General features: G+C 40.9%; 1 protein-coding gene across 1 annotated transcript in view; it reads left to right on the top strand.

Moving 5' to 3' along the window:
- The first annotated feature begins 441 nt into the window (after positions 1-441).
- SMURF2 (SMAD specific E3 ubiquitin protein ligase 2) overlaps positions 442-18122 on the top strand; it is a 60070-nt gene continuing 42389 nt past the window's right edge. The window contains exon 1 of the mRNA XM_053960268.1: positions 442-975. Within this exon, the coding sequence (XP_053816243.1) occupies positions 924-975 (52 nt within the window). The 5' untranslated portion in view covers positions 442-923. The remainder of the gene's footprint in view (positions 976-18122) is intronic.

The raw sequence follows: 18122 nt of genomic DNA on the forward strand, positions 1-18122 counted from the left end.
CTCCCAGGACACGGCCATTCCCCCATCCTTCCCCATTCCCAGCTCTCCCAGGACACGGCCATTCCCCCCATCCTTCCCCATTCCCAGCTCTCCCAGGACACGGCCATTCCCCCATCCTTCCCCATTCCCAGCTCTCCCAGGACACGGCCATTCCCCCATCCTTCCCCATTCCCAGCCCTCCCAGGACACGGCCATTCCCCCATCCTTCCCCATTCCCAGCTCTCCCAGGACACGGCCATTCCCCCCATCCTTCCCCATTCCCAGCTCTCCCAGGACACGGCCATTCCCCCATCCTTCCCCATTCCCAGCTCTCCCAGGACACGGCCATTCCCCCATCCTTCCCCATTCCCAGCTCTCCCAGGACACGGCCATTCCCCCATCCTTCCCCATTCCCAGCTCTCCCAGGACACGGCCATTCCCCCATCCTTCCCCATTCCCAGCTCTCCCTGGACACGGCCATTCCCCCATCCTTCCCCATTCCCAGCTCTCCCAGGACACGGCCATTCCTCCCGGCCTCCCCGGCCAGGACCGCCCGGCCGCCGCCGCCACCTGACGCCGTTCCCCCCCGAGGCTGACCCGAGGCGGGGCGCGGGCAGGGCCTCCCCGGGGCAGGAGGGAGGGACGGAGGGAGAGGAGCCGAGCCGAGCCCGCCGCCAGCCCGTCCGTCCGTGCGGCTCCGTCCCGGCTTTGTTGTGCTCGGGCCCGGGGGCGGGGAAGCGGAGGGAAGCGGAGGGAAGCGGGGAAGGCTCCGCTCCTCCTCCGCGGCCCCGGCCCCGCTCATGGCGACGCTGGGCACATCCGGGCCTCTCCTCCTTCTCCTCCTCCTTCGGCGGCCGCCGCTGCCCTGAGCGCCCGGCCCGGCTCCATTCGCGCCTCCCCCGAGCCCTTGGTGGAGCAGCGGCGGGGGAGCCCCGGCCGGGGCCATGTCCAACCCGGGGGCCCGGCGGAACGGGCCCGTCAAGCTGCGGCTGACAGGTGAGGCTGGGCCGGGGGCGCGGGGCCAGCCCGGGCGGGGGGCGGGAGCGGCTCCTCCGGGTGTCGTTGAGGTTGAACCTGGGGCCGGAGCGGCCCCTCAGGCCTCGCAGGGAAGGGGAGGGCGAGGTTTCCCTCCACTCGGTTCCCCTCGGCCCCGGGCTCGGCGTGTCCGGGCTCCGCCGCCTGCCCGGCCCGGGCCCCGCAGCCGCCTGGGCGAACTTCAGCCACCGCACCCCAACTTTGCCGTTTATTTTCCCTTCGTCTTCTCGGTGTAAACTCGAAAGAAATTGCCACATTTTTTGGTTTGAGCTCTTTGTTTGTTTATTGTTGTTGTTTTGTTGGGGTTTTAAAGCGTTTTCCTCAGCTAAGACTGTTGGGCACTGGAGAGGCTCCCAGGGCAGTGGTCAGAGCCCCAAGGCTGGCAGAGCTCAGGGAGCCTTTGGACAACATTCTCAGGGACAGGGAGGGATTTTGGGGTGTCCTGTGTAGGGCCAGGAGCTGGACTCGATCATCTTGGTGGGTCCCTTCCAACTCAGCATATTCTGTGGTTTTTCACAGTTCTTGGGTGAAGTGCCTTGTCCTGCCCTCCTCCAGACCACTTGGCCTCTGATATTTTAAAATACCATAAAAACGGTTCACCTGCCTGCTGGGAAGGAAAAGAATCTGGTCTTAAATACTTAAAATTATGCCCTTTTCCCTATAAAATCCCAGGTAAAGGGGTTTAGAGGAAAAAAAATACTGGAAATTCTGCTGGAGCTTTCTTTAAAAAAAATTCAGAACACTTGGATCTAGCTCTTTTCTTCAAAGTGTTGTTAAGTCCTCCAGCACATAAATGACACTGTGTGTCCTGAAGCATCATTACACGAAGGTAAGCATTTAGAAAAGTATAGCTTTTCACTCTAAATATCCATCTTTATGTAGTGTATCTAAGCAGCTTGCAAAAGAAATATTTTTAAAATATTAAAAGAGTTATTATATTTACTTTAGGTGCATGAGAAATATCTCCAGTTTAATGCCTAATAAAGAGAGGTGTTTTCATACTGATTTTTGCAAGTATGTTATTTTCACAGGAAAAGTAAAATGTATCTGTTTATGTTTTACTTTGGAATTACTTGGACTAGATTTGTAATCTAGTGTTCATGGAGAATTGTGAGTGTCTCTATATTACACTTGGAAATAAAACTCCTAAAATGAGCATAGCTGGGACTGCTTCATGGAACAGTGCTGCCTTGTTTTTACCGAGTGTTTTGTAGCTTTCTCCTCAGGTTATTGCTGTGTTGATGCAGTGCTTTAATACTTTCTTTCCCTGAGCAGTGAGTGCTCAGACTTGCTTATCTTTGAAACATTAAAAATGGTCTGTAGCCTTATTTAAAAGCATGGAAAATACTGTCTAGGGAGTTGTCTTTCTCACCTCTGTGTTTTGTGTTCAAATTCATTTCATATTTTATTTTTATTGAGGATTAAGCATATAATGAAACTGTGCCTGTGACAATCTCAGTGTGTCGAGGGGAGTGTGATTGTGACCAGAAGCACGCTGTGGTTTTACACACTGTGGTCAGCCCCCAAACGCAGCAGGTACAACCCTAAGGAACGTTTTTGGGTTTTTTTGGCATCTTGTATTTTAGGAAGGGAAAGTGCAGAGCATGGGATGAAGGCAAAATTGTCTTTTTAGGACTGTGCCAGGGTTAGCAGCTCTGGCAGGCACTGAGTACCAGTTCCATTATTGGAAGCTTATAGGAAACATTGGCCTGTGTCTCCAGCTGAACAGCTTGAGGTATTTTCTGCTTTAGCTAATGGGGAGTTGTTTCACGTAAGGTCATTTGTTGTAAGGAAGCTTTACATGTTTAAGGAAAACAATGAATTTTATTAATTCAGCTGACATGTTGTCAGTTCTTGCCTAGGAATAGTTCTAAGTGTTCTGTGTGGTTTTGATTACTCTTTTTGATTGGAAAAGCAGTTTGAGAGCTCTTGAGTTCTAAAACTGTTTGGAATTAAAAGAATCTGTATATCCAGTGTTTCTAAAAGTTTATTCTCAAACTGACAAATGCTATTTAATCTTAATTTTCTTTGGCTCTATGAAGCTAGCAGTCTTCTGTTTTGGCTTGAATGTTTATGGGATTAATTCTGCAATCATTGTTCAACACTTATCTTTTCTGTTCAGTATCTCTAAATTAGATGGTATAGATTAAAAAATAGATTTCAAGAACTGGATTCAATTAGCAGTTTTTCAGGACATAAACATTAAAGGTTTAGATGGAAAACATTGTTTTGACTGACTGGATAAATGACAGGGTAATGTTTGATGTGAGTCCAAGAACTGATCTGGAGCTAGTGCCCAACTTCTCAGTCCATCTTGAGGAGCCAAATAAAATATTTAACCTAGGCCTCATTTTGCAAAAAAGGTTGACTCTTTGTTGAGACCTTAAGAAAGTTCTGAGAAATGTTTGGCATACCTTTACACTAAGTGTTTAACAGTTTATTTAGGTCTGGGTTCCACAACAGAGACAAACCACAGCAGTGGCATACTTCTAGTAAGTTTTTATTTAGGTTACAGTGCATCTGTGTTGTACATTTCTTACAAAAGGTTATTCTTCTGCAGAGGTTTGGCTGTTTGTTGCAAATATCACTTGAATCTTTAGTGATACATTTTATATAATCTTGGGTTAAAAATACCCTCTGGATAATTGTTAAAATCCGAGTGTCATGGCTTCTGATGATACTTCTAGCAGAAGGTGTAAATCCTTGTTTCTGATTAAAATACGGGCAGTGTAATTTAAATTAGCTAAAGTCTAGAATTGCACTAGTCTTCTGCGAAATTTATCTTACCAGCTTGTAATAACAATGTCCAAGAAGTGTAAGGAAAACTCCTTTGACTCTCACATATTTACCACAGTTTGATCTGGTCCTATCCTGAGTACATTCAAGTTCTACAAAAGCTGCAAATGCAGTCATGCCTTTCCATGCCTAGTGTGATTTTTCTCAGTGTTGTGTTGAATACGTGGATTTGTAAATACACTACACTGTCAGTCAGAACATGCTATGATTTCTTTCACCCCATTGTTGAATTGTGTTGATCTTTCATTCTTCAGGAAACTGAGAAATGGCCATTTTATGTCCTAATATGTGAGTTTTCTAATGTTAAAATAGCTACATTTGACTGCTTTCACTTAGGAGATCAATGACAGCTCTCTGAAGGCTATAAGGTTGTTTTTGTCAAGGAGATACTTCCTAAAATCAGTTTGAAGTCCACAAAACTCTGTGAGTATTAGAATATGTTGAGTAAAGGCTCAGTGCAGAAGTCTATTTAGTTCATATGTTGCAGGCAGTGTTTGTCTCAGAACTGTTAACAAGTAAAGATACTTCCATAGCCACAAAGCACAGTTACACTGGGCTGGAAAAAGGGGTAATAAATATCCCATGGATAAAACTGGAATGAGCTGGAAGAGTTTTGCTGGTACAGAATCAGACGTAGGCCTGAGGAGTTACTGGATTTGTTTTTCCTCCTTCTTACTGCTTCCAGCTTTCCTGCAGGGTTTGCTGATTAGAGAAATAAAAGCACAGGGTGTTGTGTTGTGGAAAATGGATCAGCATCTCATGAGCTGTTCCTCTCTCTCTTCTCTCTTGCTGCTTTACTGTCTATTCAGCCCTCACACTACAAAGGTGAGACTGTACTGTGAAGTTATAGTGTTGAAGGAGAAAGTGCTGCTGTTTTACCAGACCACAGAAACTCTGGTTGTAATGCTAATAATATTTATTGCAAAACATACTTTATTTAGAAAAAGCCAGAATATTTCTGAGCTTTGTAAAACAATGTGGAATGTTCAAACCTGGTCTTTGCAGTGGATAAATTGAAGTGTTAAATTAATCCATTTGAAGACAGTGGTTTCCATGAATCCTAAATTTTCCATCAGCGGTGGTGGAAGCAGGACTGAAGTTTATGGATAGCAGAGCTCACTGTGGGAACATCTGATCCATCAGTTGATAAAATAACTCCTATATCTGTATGTAGCAAGGCAGTGGTTTTATAGTTGACTGAAACTGTAATGCCATTTTAGATCAGTTTAAAATCCGAGCACTGTTTCTTTTTTCTCTTTGTAGTCCCTGGCTTCACTTTCTGGGCCCTCCCTTGTGTTGACTCCAGCAACTGTGTAGCTATGGGATGAGCTGAAAACTAATCCTACCAGGAAAAAAATGGGTTTTTGTCTTGAGGAAGAGGGATGCAGAGAAGAAGCTGCAAAGAGGGCAGGGCTGCCTCTCCTACCAGCAGCCTGTAGTTAGATAGGCTCTGGTCAGCAATAAAACAATGGGGTTCCTTCATGTAAGGTATATTTGACTTAAGTACTAGTTTTTGTAAGCCATGTGTCATTAAGAAATCCGAATCAATAAATTACATAGTAGGTGGATTAAGCTGGTGCAGTCATAACAAAGTCAATAGACATGTGTCTAATCAGGTGTACAGGGACTGATGGCTGCTTGGCCCTCAATATTGTCATCAAAGTACGAAGTGTGTGTGTAAATATATGCTTTCTTCTATAGACAGTATATAGTTATTTATATACATATAAATCAGTTGTGGATCATACAGATGCCAAAGAATTGTAATAAACAACTGAGCAGCTGTATGTAGCAGTTTCAGCTGTTTGTTTCTATGAGTTCAGCTTGTATGACAAAGTTTTATTCATCTGGGTATAAAATTAGATATCTGTGTTCAAGAGTACATAAAGGGGTATCATGGCAAGGAAGACAAAGATCAGAAAGGATTTGGGGTGGAAATTGTAGTAGGGAAGCAGTTACATGGGGGCATCAATTAAAAGATTGAAATTCAGTTCAAAAAACCCCACTGTTCATCTGTGGCTGTACAATCAGGAGAGCATCACATAGAAGCTAGTTGGGGATTTACATGTATAGGTAACATATGGGGCATATGTGGGAGACATATGGGAAATCTGCAGGCAGTCATAATGGTAATGTTTAAAAAAATTAAAGCTATTGCTGGGAAAAACAATAAAACAAATCCTGGGGGTGGAATATTAGCGAGTAATGTTTAGAATTGAAGTTTTCAGTGAAGTTTATAGAGTTTACACTGTCCTGTAATGTCTGTCTGTGTAGCTGTACAAAGCTGAGAAACTCGTCTAGTGGTGACAAATGATGTTCTGTTTTCTTTGTTAAGCACACTGAAAAATCTGATCAGGCCCCAGATGAAAATATTTTGTCTTTGTGTCTGTAAGGTGAATGGGTAGATCCCTGAAAGAAGACAGCTTTTCATGCTTTGTTCTGGTTTATCTCATGGCCTTTGCAGTGCTTCACTGCTTTGCCATCTTACTTCGAATGACATCTCATCATTGGGCCAGACCTTTCTTGCAGCCTTTAAGAAAGGGTGGATGATTTCTTTGGGTGTATTCCCTGCTCTCCTCACAACAATGACGTGAGCTGGCTTCTGACTTGGCTGAGTGGCACGAGTGCATTACTGCACAGGCTGTTATGTGCTTGCTTTAATGTATAAAATGTAAATGCTCATCACACGTGCAGGGCTGAGATCATTCCGTGACTCCTGAGGGCTGGGGAAGATTCACCTCAGTGATGGCAGACAGGGCATGCAAAAGGAGCTGCTCTGTGTGACTGCTGTCAGCAAAGCACATTCCTGTTTGGGGAAGAGGATCGGAATCTTGAGGGACATTTGTCAGTAACATATTCAAGGAAGCAAATTCTTGCTACTTCATCTTTAAGTACTTCCCATGAAAGCATAGATAAGGTTGCTTGTAACTTCGTCTGTGGATAACAAAGCTCAAGACAAAACTGGCTAAGCATTATCATCTGAGTTTAAGGGGGAGATTGATACAGAATGGAGAATAGACAAGCTCAAGATCATAAAAAGGATAAACCAAGTAAAGCTGGGATTTAGATCCACTATCTCTTGACATTCTGCCCATGAACATTGTTTCTTTTGAGTCTAAATCCACAGCAAAGATGGTTCTGTTTTGGGCCTTCTGAGACTGTGCAGTTGGGGTGATTTTTGTTCAGTTATTGCTCACATGCCATATTTGTGTTACACTATCAGCTGTACTTCAGCATCCTGCAGACTCTTGGGAATTGCTTTTTTTCCACTTCAAAATACTTTTTCTTGCTATTGCTCAGGCAGATCAGACCAGGAGGGCTGATATCCCCATGAGTAACACACATTGCTTTTGATGAAGCGTTACTCACATTTTCAAAATTCTGAAAGTGAAAGAAAAAGTAGCAGTATGTGAGTTTCTGTGGCTGTATCCTGTTGGTAATTTTGTGGAATGACTCTTGGCCAGTGCGTATTTAACCCAAGTTATGAGGCTTGTTTTTTTGGAGAAAGGGAGAGTCACTCCATGGCTGTGGGATTGTCAGTGCAATGGCTTCAACGCTTCCTTTCTGTAACCAATTCATTTGAGTTGTTTCAAATATGCAGAGAATGTCCAGGCTATGTAATTTACAGGTCACAGTAAAACTGTGTACCCAGATTGTGCCATTCTGCATGTGTGATGTCACCATGAGTGACAATGCCATAGTAAAGCTTTCCAACCCGCAGCACCAACTTTTGGGATGCACGTGTCCCTCTGCTCCATCCTGTGCTGTCAGATGGGTGAGCTGAGGAATATATCTGCATTAAAGTCCATTTCTTGTCATCCCCCTTTTTCTCTGGGTGTAGAGGACTGTGGTGGGTTGATGTGTAAATGAGTGGTGGCTTCAGGCAGGTTCACAGACCAGCAGGCTCTTGGTGGCATTTTCATTCTGCCTTGACCCAGATTTTAACATTACTGATGGAGTTAAATGGAGTAATAACTAATTATATCTGTCATGATGCTTCTTTTTAACATGCTAACCATTTGATTTGGAGTTTATATATAGATGCATACATAAATTCAATTATAGATGCAGTTGTGCTTGTATTTAACTGGAGGTAGAATCTGTGTTGGTAATACTTAGAGGCATTTTCTGAACTTGGGTCAACCTAAAGATTTCTTCCTAAGACAGATAAAGACTGGGTTGTACACTTCTAAAATTATGTATGATAAAGGTCCTGCTTTGTGCATATTGTAGGACATGAGGAAAGTAGATGGAGTGTACTTAGTAATTTGTTGTTCATTTTAGTAAAAGGCAATCTAGTAAATGTAGGTATTTTTATGCAAAAAATATAAAATGTACTAAAATTAATTTTATTACTGGTGAGGGAGGAAAGATGTATCTGGGTTAGATGTTTACAGACTAAAACTATAGTTAACTATGGTAAAACTATTGTAAAACTATTGTTTTACTATGGTAAAACTATTTTTTTAAACTGTGGTTAAAAAAAATTAAAATAAAAATCCTTAACCATGCAAAGGAACAAAACATGTCTGAATAAAATTAATAGAATTACATTCATGCTTAACTGCCTGGGATTAGAAATTCATGGCATTTATTGTACCAAGCATTTAGGTATCCTTATAGCAAATAGTCCTTCAATTCGACTCTTACCAGAAAGTGTTCACCTTGTTCTGAAATTATTTATTTATAATATCTATAAATACTTATTTTCAGTGAAGAAGTTCTTCCCATTATTTTCCCTGGTGGATTATAAAATCGTTTATAGCTCTGTATAGAAGACTGTGTGCAGGACTAGATGAGTAATAGCATTTTGCTTAGTTGTAGTAATATTTAGGTGTCCTCTTTTTTGTTTAGCAGCAGAGTAAGTTTTTCTGTCTTAATTTATAAAGGGTGGCATCAGGTGTGATATAAGAAACTTCAAAGGATAGAGCTGGTGTAGGTGGTGTCATTCAGAGACAAAAGGGGACATTTGTGGAGGTGAAAGAGGACAGAGTGGGGTACAATTGTTGAAGAGGTGACACAGGGATGTGAAGGGACTGAAAGTTTCCCAGGTTTTGTGCCACTTTATAGTGGAAGCAGAAAACAAATGTGGGTTCCTGTGCTTGGGCTAAAATGTAAAGAAATGTGCATGTCATGTTGGTGAGTCCAACACTGAGCCAGGCTGTAATGATTCAATGATTGCACCGGCAGTGTGGAAATCTGAAGATACTGAGCATTTCTCTTCATCCTGATAATACAAATACATGTATTTTAAAGGACACAAAATACCCATTGCTAAGTACTTCACTGAAATAGATGTGAAGGACCTCATCCTCACATCTTCTGGAGACCACTTGCTCAGCAGTACCAATTAAAAATGACTGCCTTCTTTAAGCCTGAGTGCACAGTGTATGACACATAAATTGCCCAGACTTAGAGGGGCACAATGCATGCTAAAGCAGACATTTTCTATGGCTTTTATTTAGAGAATTGTAGTAGAAAGTTCAAAAATGTTTTATATTGATCTTGCAGAAGGTTCTTGTTAATTGAAGCTTGTGAAGAATGATAAAAATTTTTTGTGCCATCTTTCATAATTTCCAGTGGGTTGTGTATGTGGCATTTCTAAATGTCTAACTAGCAATTCTGGATGCTTGGTGAAGTGCAGGTTGGTGGTGAACAGAATCTTCAAATGTATATATGTGATATATATGTGAGATATATATGTGTGTATATATATATATATCACCCACAGTTATAATAAACTCTTGATCAGGAATATTGGAATGGGGAGAAACTGCTGTTGTCCTCGCTCAAGCTTATTAATGCTGCTGCACAGTTGAAGTGCCTCTGGTTTCTTAGAGAAGCAAATGCTGTCTGTAAATTCCAGGTGCTATGCAATAATTCCAATATGCCTCAAATAGTTGGCTATCAGCTTTTTGTTTAAAAGTTAAAGGGTTTAAATCTTTGTGATTGTGCTAATGTGAGGGGGGCAAGATTTATGCTGAAGTTGTGCTGTCACGTAACGCTGCGGCCCTTTTGTGAACATCCCTCATGTCTGGGATTTCTTCTTAAGAGCTGGGTTGAAAGATGATTTAAAATGTTGGCTTCTGCCGCAGGAAAAGAGAAGGCCTTTAAGGAAAAAATGACTTAGAGTAATTTTCAGTAGTACGTGCGTCGTGCCTGGCTTGTCATAAAATATTTGTGAAGTCTTCTCTCCCTTCCTCAAGCAGTTCCCACAGTTCACAGTGTTCTCTCAGTAGCTGTTATGAGGGGGGTAAAAGGAGGTTAAAAGTTCTGTAGTCCCATCTACAAGGATAGACAGTAAAGTTCTTGGTTCCTCTCCCAAGAAGCAAGTGGTTATTCTGCCTGGTCATATATATTTATATTTGTCTGTGTCTCACTTGCTTCTGTGGCCAGGGGATCATGATGAAATTTGTGTTCATTTGTGAGATGTGAATGTGGCATTGTGAATACGTGCCTCGGATTTCCTCATTACAATATTTATCATTTTTCCTGAAAGTTCCTTTCCTCTGGTGAATTGTTCATCCTGTAGAATCAGTCAGCTATTTCCTGTGTATCAGCATAATGTAACTTCATCTACACTGGGCAGGACTTTGGACCCATTCAAAAGCTTTATATTTTTCATAAGTTTATTGGAATTTAGTAACCTCACTCTCCACATTTCAACAGTTCTTTGCAGTGTGGTCCATGCCTGGAGATGCACTTGTCCTGCTCCCAGCCAGTGTCACTGCACAGGAAAATTTGTCCCTGCTCCCCCTGACCCTTGGATTGCTCCTTGTCCCTTCAGCACTCTGGGGACTGGGAGCTCTGGGGCCCACACTTGCTTCTACTTTGTGTCATTTGAACATGGAATTGCTTTGTCTGTCTGAACATCTTGGCCTTTTACTTGCCGTCAGTGGAATTTATAACTCTGGCTGAACTTGGAATACCAAGCTGGAGCTAATAATGCCAGCTCCAGTTAGCACTTCCCATTATTGGGCACTGCTTAGTGCTGTTTGCAGCCGGCTAACACGGACATTTTTCATGCTGAGGAGCTAAATCAGACCAAATTTATTTTGGGAAGATTCTGCTAAACTTCAACCAGTTTCAAAAAGGATTAAAAATACATTGCACATCATCTAGAAATGCTTTGTTCTTGTGAATCCTTTATTCTGGGGCAGAGGCACTGTCAAACAGGGACACGGTAATAGGCAGGTGTGGCTGAATCAGCCAGGTAAGGCTTGGTGCAGGTTTAGTGAGGAGCTGAGCTCTGCCTATTAAAGCTGAACTCAGTGTGCTCCTGGTGGGAAGAGAGGCACTACCTGGAATGCACAGGGCACAAAAGCTGGTGGATGAGGGTGGAGGAGAAGGGAGTGACCTGGAGCAAGGAGCTGTCCAGGGATATGGGTGGATGGTGGAGTCTGATTTTGGCAGGATGAGGCACTGGGGATCTGTTGGTACCTGGGCTCTGGTGCTGCAGCACTCAACGTGACACAGGGCCACAGAGGCAGCCCAGAGTATCCTGTTCCAGACCTTTCAACACTTGGCTTTGTAACCAGGGAATGCTGCTTCTGCCCGTGTGATGTTCTGTTTTATTGGGAAGAAGGGGTCATCTACAGCAGAGGAGCTTTATAAGAGCTCAAGATGCATAACATGCAAAGAATGTGAATGGTTACAGTTGGAAAGAGGCCAGAAGTTGAAAAACAAACAGGAAAAAACATTCACCCCAGAATTTCTCCCATCTGTTCCTTTGCTTCACATGTTCATCACCTTGATACTATATAGAAGAAATAGGGAATTCAGGGCTGGCTTCTAAGTGGCCATGATGCAGAACATAATTCTAAAAAGGCTTGCAGATAAGATCAGGGTTACTCCTTATATGTAGAACAAAAGGAATTCTTCAACTTTTAGCAAACCTGAGAAGTTTTTTTAAAAAGACCCTTGATTCTAAGAATATCTTGGTTACTTCGTTAATGATAATATTTTCTTACTTTAAAAGGGTCAGAAAACTTGCTGTTAATTATAATTAAATTATGTAGTTTTTAAGTTTCCTTGGCTCATTTACATGCAGTATTTTCACAAAAGTTCTGGAGTTACAATTAATGCAACTCAGAAGTTACAGATTTTCAGAGAAGTGCTACCTGCTGTTAATGAGTTCATTGCATGAAAGATTTGAGCTTTTTTAGTTAGAGTCAATGTTAATATGTTAAATATCAAGCAGACAGAGAAAGCTACGAGCTATGGCAGTCATCATTTGTCCCCTGTGATGGATCTTGCATTCTTTGTGAATATTTCTCTATAGAAGAGGGCAGCCCTTTAATTTTACAGTGTATTCCCACTGGATTTGCACCAGAGCATCTTCCAGTGTCAGGAGGTTGATTTAGTACACTGTGCTCTGTTTACACTGAGTTGCCAGTGTTGTGAACCACTTGGATCTTCACTCTCTGGTGTAAGAAACAAACACAAAGGAGCCTGCAAAAGAGTTTGACAAGTGAAGAAACAAACTGGAAATTACCTGTACTGGGCAGGTGTATCTCCAGCAAGAGACAGGCAGATGTGCAATTTGAAGTTTCCTGTAGAGGTCTGTGTAGACAGAGTGAAGAGAAGTTATGGGTGCATTCAGATGGATGATTTTTTTTTTTTTTTTTTTTTTTTTAACTAAAAATGAATGAACTGATAAAATGGGAAACTGCAAGGTTTCATTTTAAGTAAACTTAATATTGTCTAACTATGAAGAAAAATTAGTTTTTCAGGCTGTTTTCATATTTTATATTTATTCATTGATGCATAACAGGGCTTCTCTTTTCCCTCAATGTTTGACATTAGTCCGAAACAAAAGTCTGCTCCTATGGGATTTCTTTGCCAAAACCTGCTCATTTTCACACCTCTTTCAGCTTTGGACAATTATAAAGTTGTTAAATGCCGGTTTTTGTTCAGCTGATCCCTTTTATCATGATTTAAGGTCAGTGATAGCCATGTCTGCTTCCCAGGGGGGATGTTCAGGATCTGTTTGGTTTTTAGGTATACACTAAATGCATCATTTTCTGCTGAAATAAATCTATTTATCAGCCTAATAGAAGAATAGTTAAGTTTGAGAGTTGAGGTGTGTCTTTGTTGTTCTAAGACTATGAAATCCCTAAAAAATAGAGTACCATTTCCATCAGATACAGTGTTAACTGCATTTCATAAAATTACCTTTTTCCAGCAATATGTTTTGTTATTTGCACACATATGCACGTTTAGTGGTTTGTTTTTATTCTGAGGGCATGCTTTCTTCATTGTATTTGGCTGGGTTTATTTTTTTTTCTTACATTTTAATTGAAGTATTTACAATATAGTTATTTTTGTTATAGTGAACCATTTTATTGTTTCAGAAATGAATGAATCATATATTCTAGGTTATTTTTTCCTGGCAAATATTTTTCTTTAATGGTTCCTCAGAGCTAGCTTAAGTTGTACAGATGAATAATACTTGAAATACTGTATCTGATTCATCATGTCAAATGTTACAAAGAAAAACCTTGTGAAACTACAAATATATATATATATATATATATATATACACACAGAGGTCTTTTCACTTGCAGTAACATCAGCTTTATGTGGGACTAGGCTGGTTGTGTAGCTGTTGCAAGGCAATGAAGTAATTATGCTTCTTGAGTCTGTTGTTTGCTCAGACTTCGCCTCCATTTCCTAAAATCCCAAGATTTTGTTCTTTTTCCCAGGTTTCTCTCCTCCGTCGCAGCTGGAAGAACAGGTGCTGGCTGTGCAGCTGAGCTCCCAGACCTGTGTTCCCTTTGCAGGGGCAGGGTGTTTGCAGTGGAGTGTTGGATGGATTTTGTCATGAGGGAAAGGGTCAGAGGGGATCCTCTGCTATGCTACAGGGCAAATACAATGCAATTTAATTTTGGTAACAGGTATAGCAGAAGGTAACCACAGGGTGGTGTGGAAGCTGCTCATGGTAAATGTTCTTTGCATGTTGAATCACAGTTTCTGTCTGGCCTTTCAAGTCAGTCCCAGGTGGAAGAGTCCAGGTGCATTTCCTTGAGTGCTCAGCATGAATTCAGCAGCAAGATTTGAATGATAGAGATGAGTAAGTGGCTCCACAGCCCCCTGAGAACGCAAGAGAGCAATGTCAATACTCAGTATTTTTGTTAGCTGAGTGTGCATTCTCTATACTGATGTTTAAAACATTTAGAAGAGTAAGAGTATCAAAAGAGCATCTGTGGGCATGTGTTTCTGTGAACACTCTGTGTGAAACCTGTAAAGAGCAGGTCTGCTTTTTTTTGTATCTGTGTGAGTGGATTATGTAATCTGGAATGTAAAGGATTAAGTTGTGGTAGATTTTGTTTAGGCATAAAAATATACACAAATTGTTTTTTCATATGTTTCACAGATTCACTATAGGGAGGTTGAAAAAAAAAAAAGGCAAAAAAAAAAAACCAAACCACAAAAAACAGCAAAACCCACCCAACTCTTCCCATATTTCCTCTGTTGCCCCTACCCGAGCTTCTGTCCACAAAAATATTTATAAACAGCAAGTAATGCATTTTCTTTTGCATACAAAGCTCTGGGGAAAACGAGGAAATGTTTTAGTATGTGTTAGGTGTTTAATACTTTGTTTTGCTCTGATTTATCTTTCAAAGAGCTGTGGAGGCCTGCCTAAAAATCTAGATTACACCCCCTGTGAGTTTATGTTACCTTTGTTTAAAACAGTCAAACCTCTACTGCTGGAACTCAGAAATTCATGGACAGAATGACTAGAACAGTAAAAATTACTTTAAAAAATGTGATTATTGGATAAACTGGTATGAGCCCAGCTGCTGAGGACAAATTGATTTTGCTATTGCTTTAAATCTGTGGTGTGTTGGTATTTTGGCAGAGTAAGAAAAACAAGTATATTAGAAAGTAATTTACTGCCCTGGGATTAGTGAGGAGCGTTGTGTTTCTGTGACTGGGGCAGGCCGGGCTGGTGGAGATGTGTCTGATAAACAGGACGAGGTCTAGTCTGACAGCTGGCAACAATAGCTTTTGCTCAAAGTCAGGTGTACTAAATTAGCAAATCTATTACAAGGCTACAGGAGAAATCTCACAGAAGACAAGCCTTGTAGGCAGAAGTGCTGCCAAATGGGAAATGATTCATCGTCTCTGAATGGGATGAGCACTGAGCAGAAGCAGTTTAAACCTCAGACTGCTTTGGCTCATAAACCACCAAATATGTGATTAACACTTTATCTTCTCCAGTCCCCTGGTTTTTATTGTCTCCTGAAGAACAGTCTGTATTTAGGAGCAAAATCTGTGAGACTCGTTTGCTTCTTCTAATCTCTCTTCTGTAAGTTTGAATGTGTTTAGGTATTTTTTTGATTTTTAGCTAAATGACAAAATGTTTGTGTGCACCCTAAAAAGCACTCGTGTCCTGTGACCCTTCAGCAGCAGCACCTTTTAGTGAGGACAGTTAAGTCCAGGAGTGCAGGCACAGCTCCCTGAACTGACTTACTGTAGTTGATTTGCTTATATTTAGTGAAAATACACGATTAGCTGGAGATGTAGTTTAATGTAGGATGCCAGTTCCAGGGCGATCACTCATTTTGATCTTTAGTATTTTAAAAACTTGCATCACTCTAACATTAACAATGCCATTCATAGTCTACAATGCTGAAAGATGAACAGGAAATATATTTATGAATTCTTAAATTTAGTTAATGCAGAAAAGAGGTACAGTTTACAAAGTTGGATGAAGTAACGTAAAAGGGAAAAAGCCTATGCCCTCTTTGTCTCCATATAACTGGTCAGTTATTTAGCATATCTCTGGTCTTATTTTAGTATAAATTGTCATATTGGCTCTAAGATACATAAATGATAGAGAAACTAAAGGAATTAGGTCATTGGAAGGTGTTTAGTATTAAATAATTGAGATGTCAGAAGATGGTTGTGAGAGGAAATAGCATTGTACTTGGAAAGCTAATATATTTGTTTAGCAAATAATTATATTTGGGTGCCCTGGGATAGCACTCAATTAGAAGTTGAGATGTCCAAGGAGCAGTGTGTCTATGAAATGCATGTAAAGATTCCTCTGGAAAACTTGGTCTGTTCTTACCTTGCTTGTGCAGCCATGTAAGAAGCGGTAGAAATCAGAAGTTATTTAGTGTAACACTTTGTGAGCAGAACTGCAAGAGGTTCAGGGTTCCTAGAGTGAAAGGCTGCAGGGAAATGAGGGTTTTCCATTTCTGTGTCCCCTCAAAATCCCCATCATGTGCACTCAGACTGTCTGAAGTTCATAACTGGTGTTTGAGGTCCTTGGAAATACTTGGATGCTCCTTGCACTTGGAAGCCATTCTGCCTTCTGTAATTAAATGTTCTTGAACTTGTTGGGAATATTTTCCTGGGTTTTTATCCATTTGCTGTACTGCTGTGTTGATGCACAGTGTTACACTTTTTGCATTCATGTAATCACACTCCTCTTTTAAGTCTCAGCTCCTTCCTATTATCTTTCTTAATCTTCACTCTACCCTGCTTAACATCTTCTATTCTGTGTTCTTCTTTCTCAAAAAAATTCTTGTAGTTTTACTTCTTGAGCATTGCATCTTCCCAAAAGATTTCTGAAGTTGTAGTTTAAACGGCATGGCAATGGTTTTGGGGCAAGATCCTTTATTTCCATGTATTGGTGAGCTATTTTATCTGAATTTCTTGGTGTTCTGTTTCTTTAAATTCCCTTTTATATTATTTCTTACAATATTATATAAATTGTACCAATTTGACTAAATAATCTAAGCAACTTGTATAAAACCAAAGTAAAACAAAACCAAGGCTTTCCTGTAAGTTGCTTTACTTCAGCTGAAATAAATAAGATTGCTCATTCAGTTAGCTCATCTCTTCAACAGCAGCAGCTTCTTAAACTGTTTGGATTTGTTCTGTAGGACACATCTGTTTAAACAGAGAAACCAAACAGAATCTGTCCTTATTAAAGGACTGCAATAACTTAATCAGTTTATAAATGGTATAGGCTAATGATGTAGTAATCTCCTGGAGATGAGGCTTCAGGGGTGTGTGGTGGGTGATAAGACTGGACTGAGGTATATGAGAGTTTCAGTGATGTTTGATTGGTGACATTGTCTTGGTTTTCCATGTGTGCTGCCTTTAAGCAGCAGGAGTTTTCCTAATTTAGATGATGTTGCATTTCTGCAGGTACAGACAGAATTCCATCATCAGAGGCATGAGCAGGTAAAGGTGTGTGTGTGTATAGTCCACACACCTTCCTGCTAACCCTGTTGTATTTTTGGCAGAAGCCAAACTGTCAAGATTCAAAGAGAGGCAACTTCCAGAGTTGAAAGCATTCCACTAAAACCAATTTTCAAAAAAAAAAGTGAATATAAGGATATTGTGCTTAAATATTTCAGCTGTACTAAATACAAAAGAGGCAGGATCCACATATTATGAAGGAGACAGAATGTCTGAGGTTGTGGATATTGATGATAATGCAGGAGGATGTAAGAGTATATTACTCATCTGTATTGCTCCATGTAATATCAGCACATCATGTCAGTACATCAGGTGTAGTAATAAAACAAAATTGTGCTGAACTAGGAGTTTGGATTAAGGGTAGATGCTTAATTAATGATTTTTGCTAGTGATAGTATCAAAATCATGACCCTCTTGAACTCTTTAACATTATTTTATTTATTAGAAGATTATTTTTAAAGGTACTTAAATATATATTTGAGGTGCCAGAATTCTTTTTTTCTCCCTAATAAAAGTTGTTGCCCAAGCTTTTCTCATGAGTTAGGAATTATTTCTTAAAAAGCATTTGACAATCCTTTTGGTAGTACTGATAAAATCAATATGTACAGCATTTTGCTGGAGTGGCATGGGAATTACTTGTGAAGGGTGAATTATGTCTGTGGTTTTGGGGGTCTTTTTTTTTTTTTTTTTTTTTTTTTTTTTTTTTTTTTTTTTTTTTTCCCTGGTTCTTTTCCTTTCTCCTCTTCCCAGAAAAGCCCCAGCAGCAGTGGTGTTCCCCAGGGACCATGTCTGCAGCAGAGACAGAGTTTTGAGACTTCCTGTTTAAATCACACGTGTGGCCGTGTCCTGACAGCACTGGCAGCCCAGCCTGGAACGCTGCTGGGACCCACAATCCCTGACACCCAGGAGTCTGACTTAGCTGCAGGTGCCTCTTGTCTGAGCCCTTCTTAAAATTCAGGGCATCTTTGTCCAGTTGGTAATTAGATCATGAATTTCTTTTGTTGTTGCCTCTACTACAGCTCATTCAGAGGGTGAAGAGTTTTACTGCAGTGAAACAAATCCAAGGGCTCTGCTTCTTGCTGCCAGGTTTGTCC

Source organism: Vidua chalybeata, chromosome 19 (assembly GCF_026979565.1).
Source record: "Vidua chalybeata isolate OUT-0048 chromosome 19, bVidCha1 merged haplotype, whole genome shotgun sequence".
NCBI classification, from domain to species: Eukaryota; Metazoa; Chordata; class Aves; order Passeriformes; family Viduidae; genus Vidua; species Vidua chalybeata.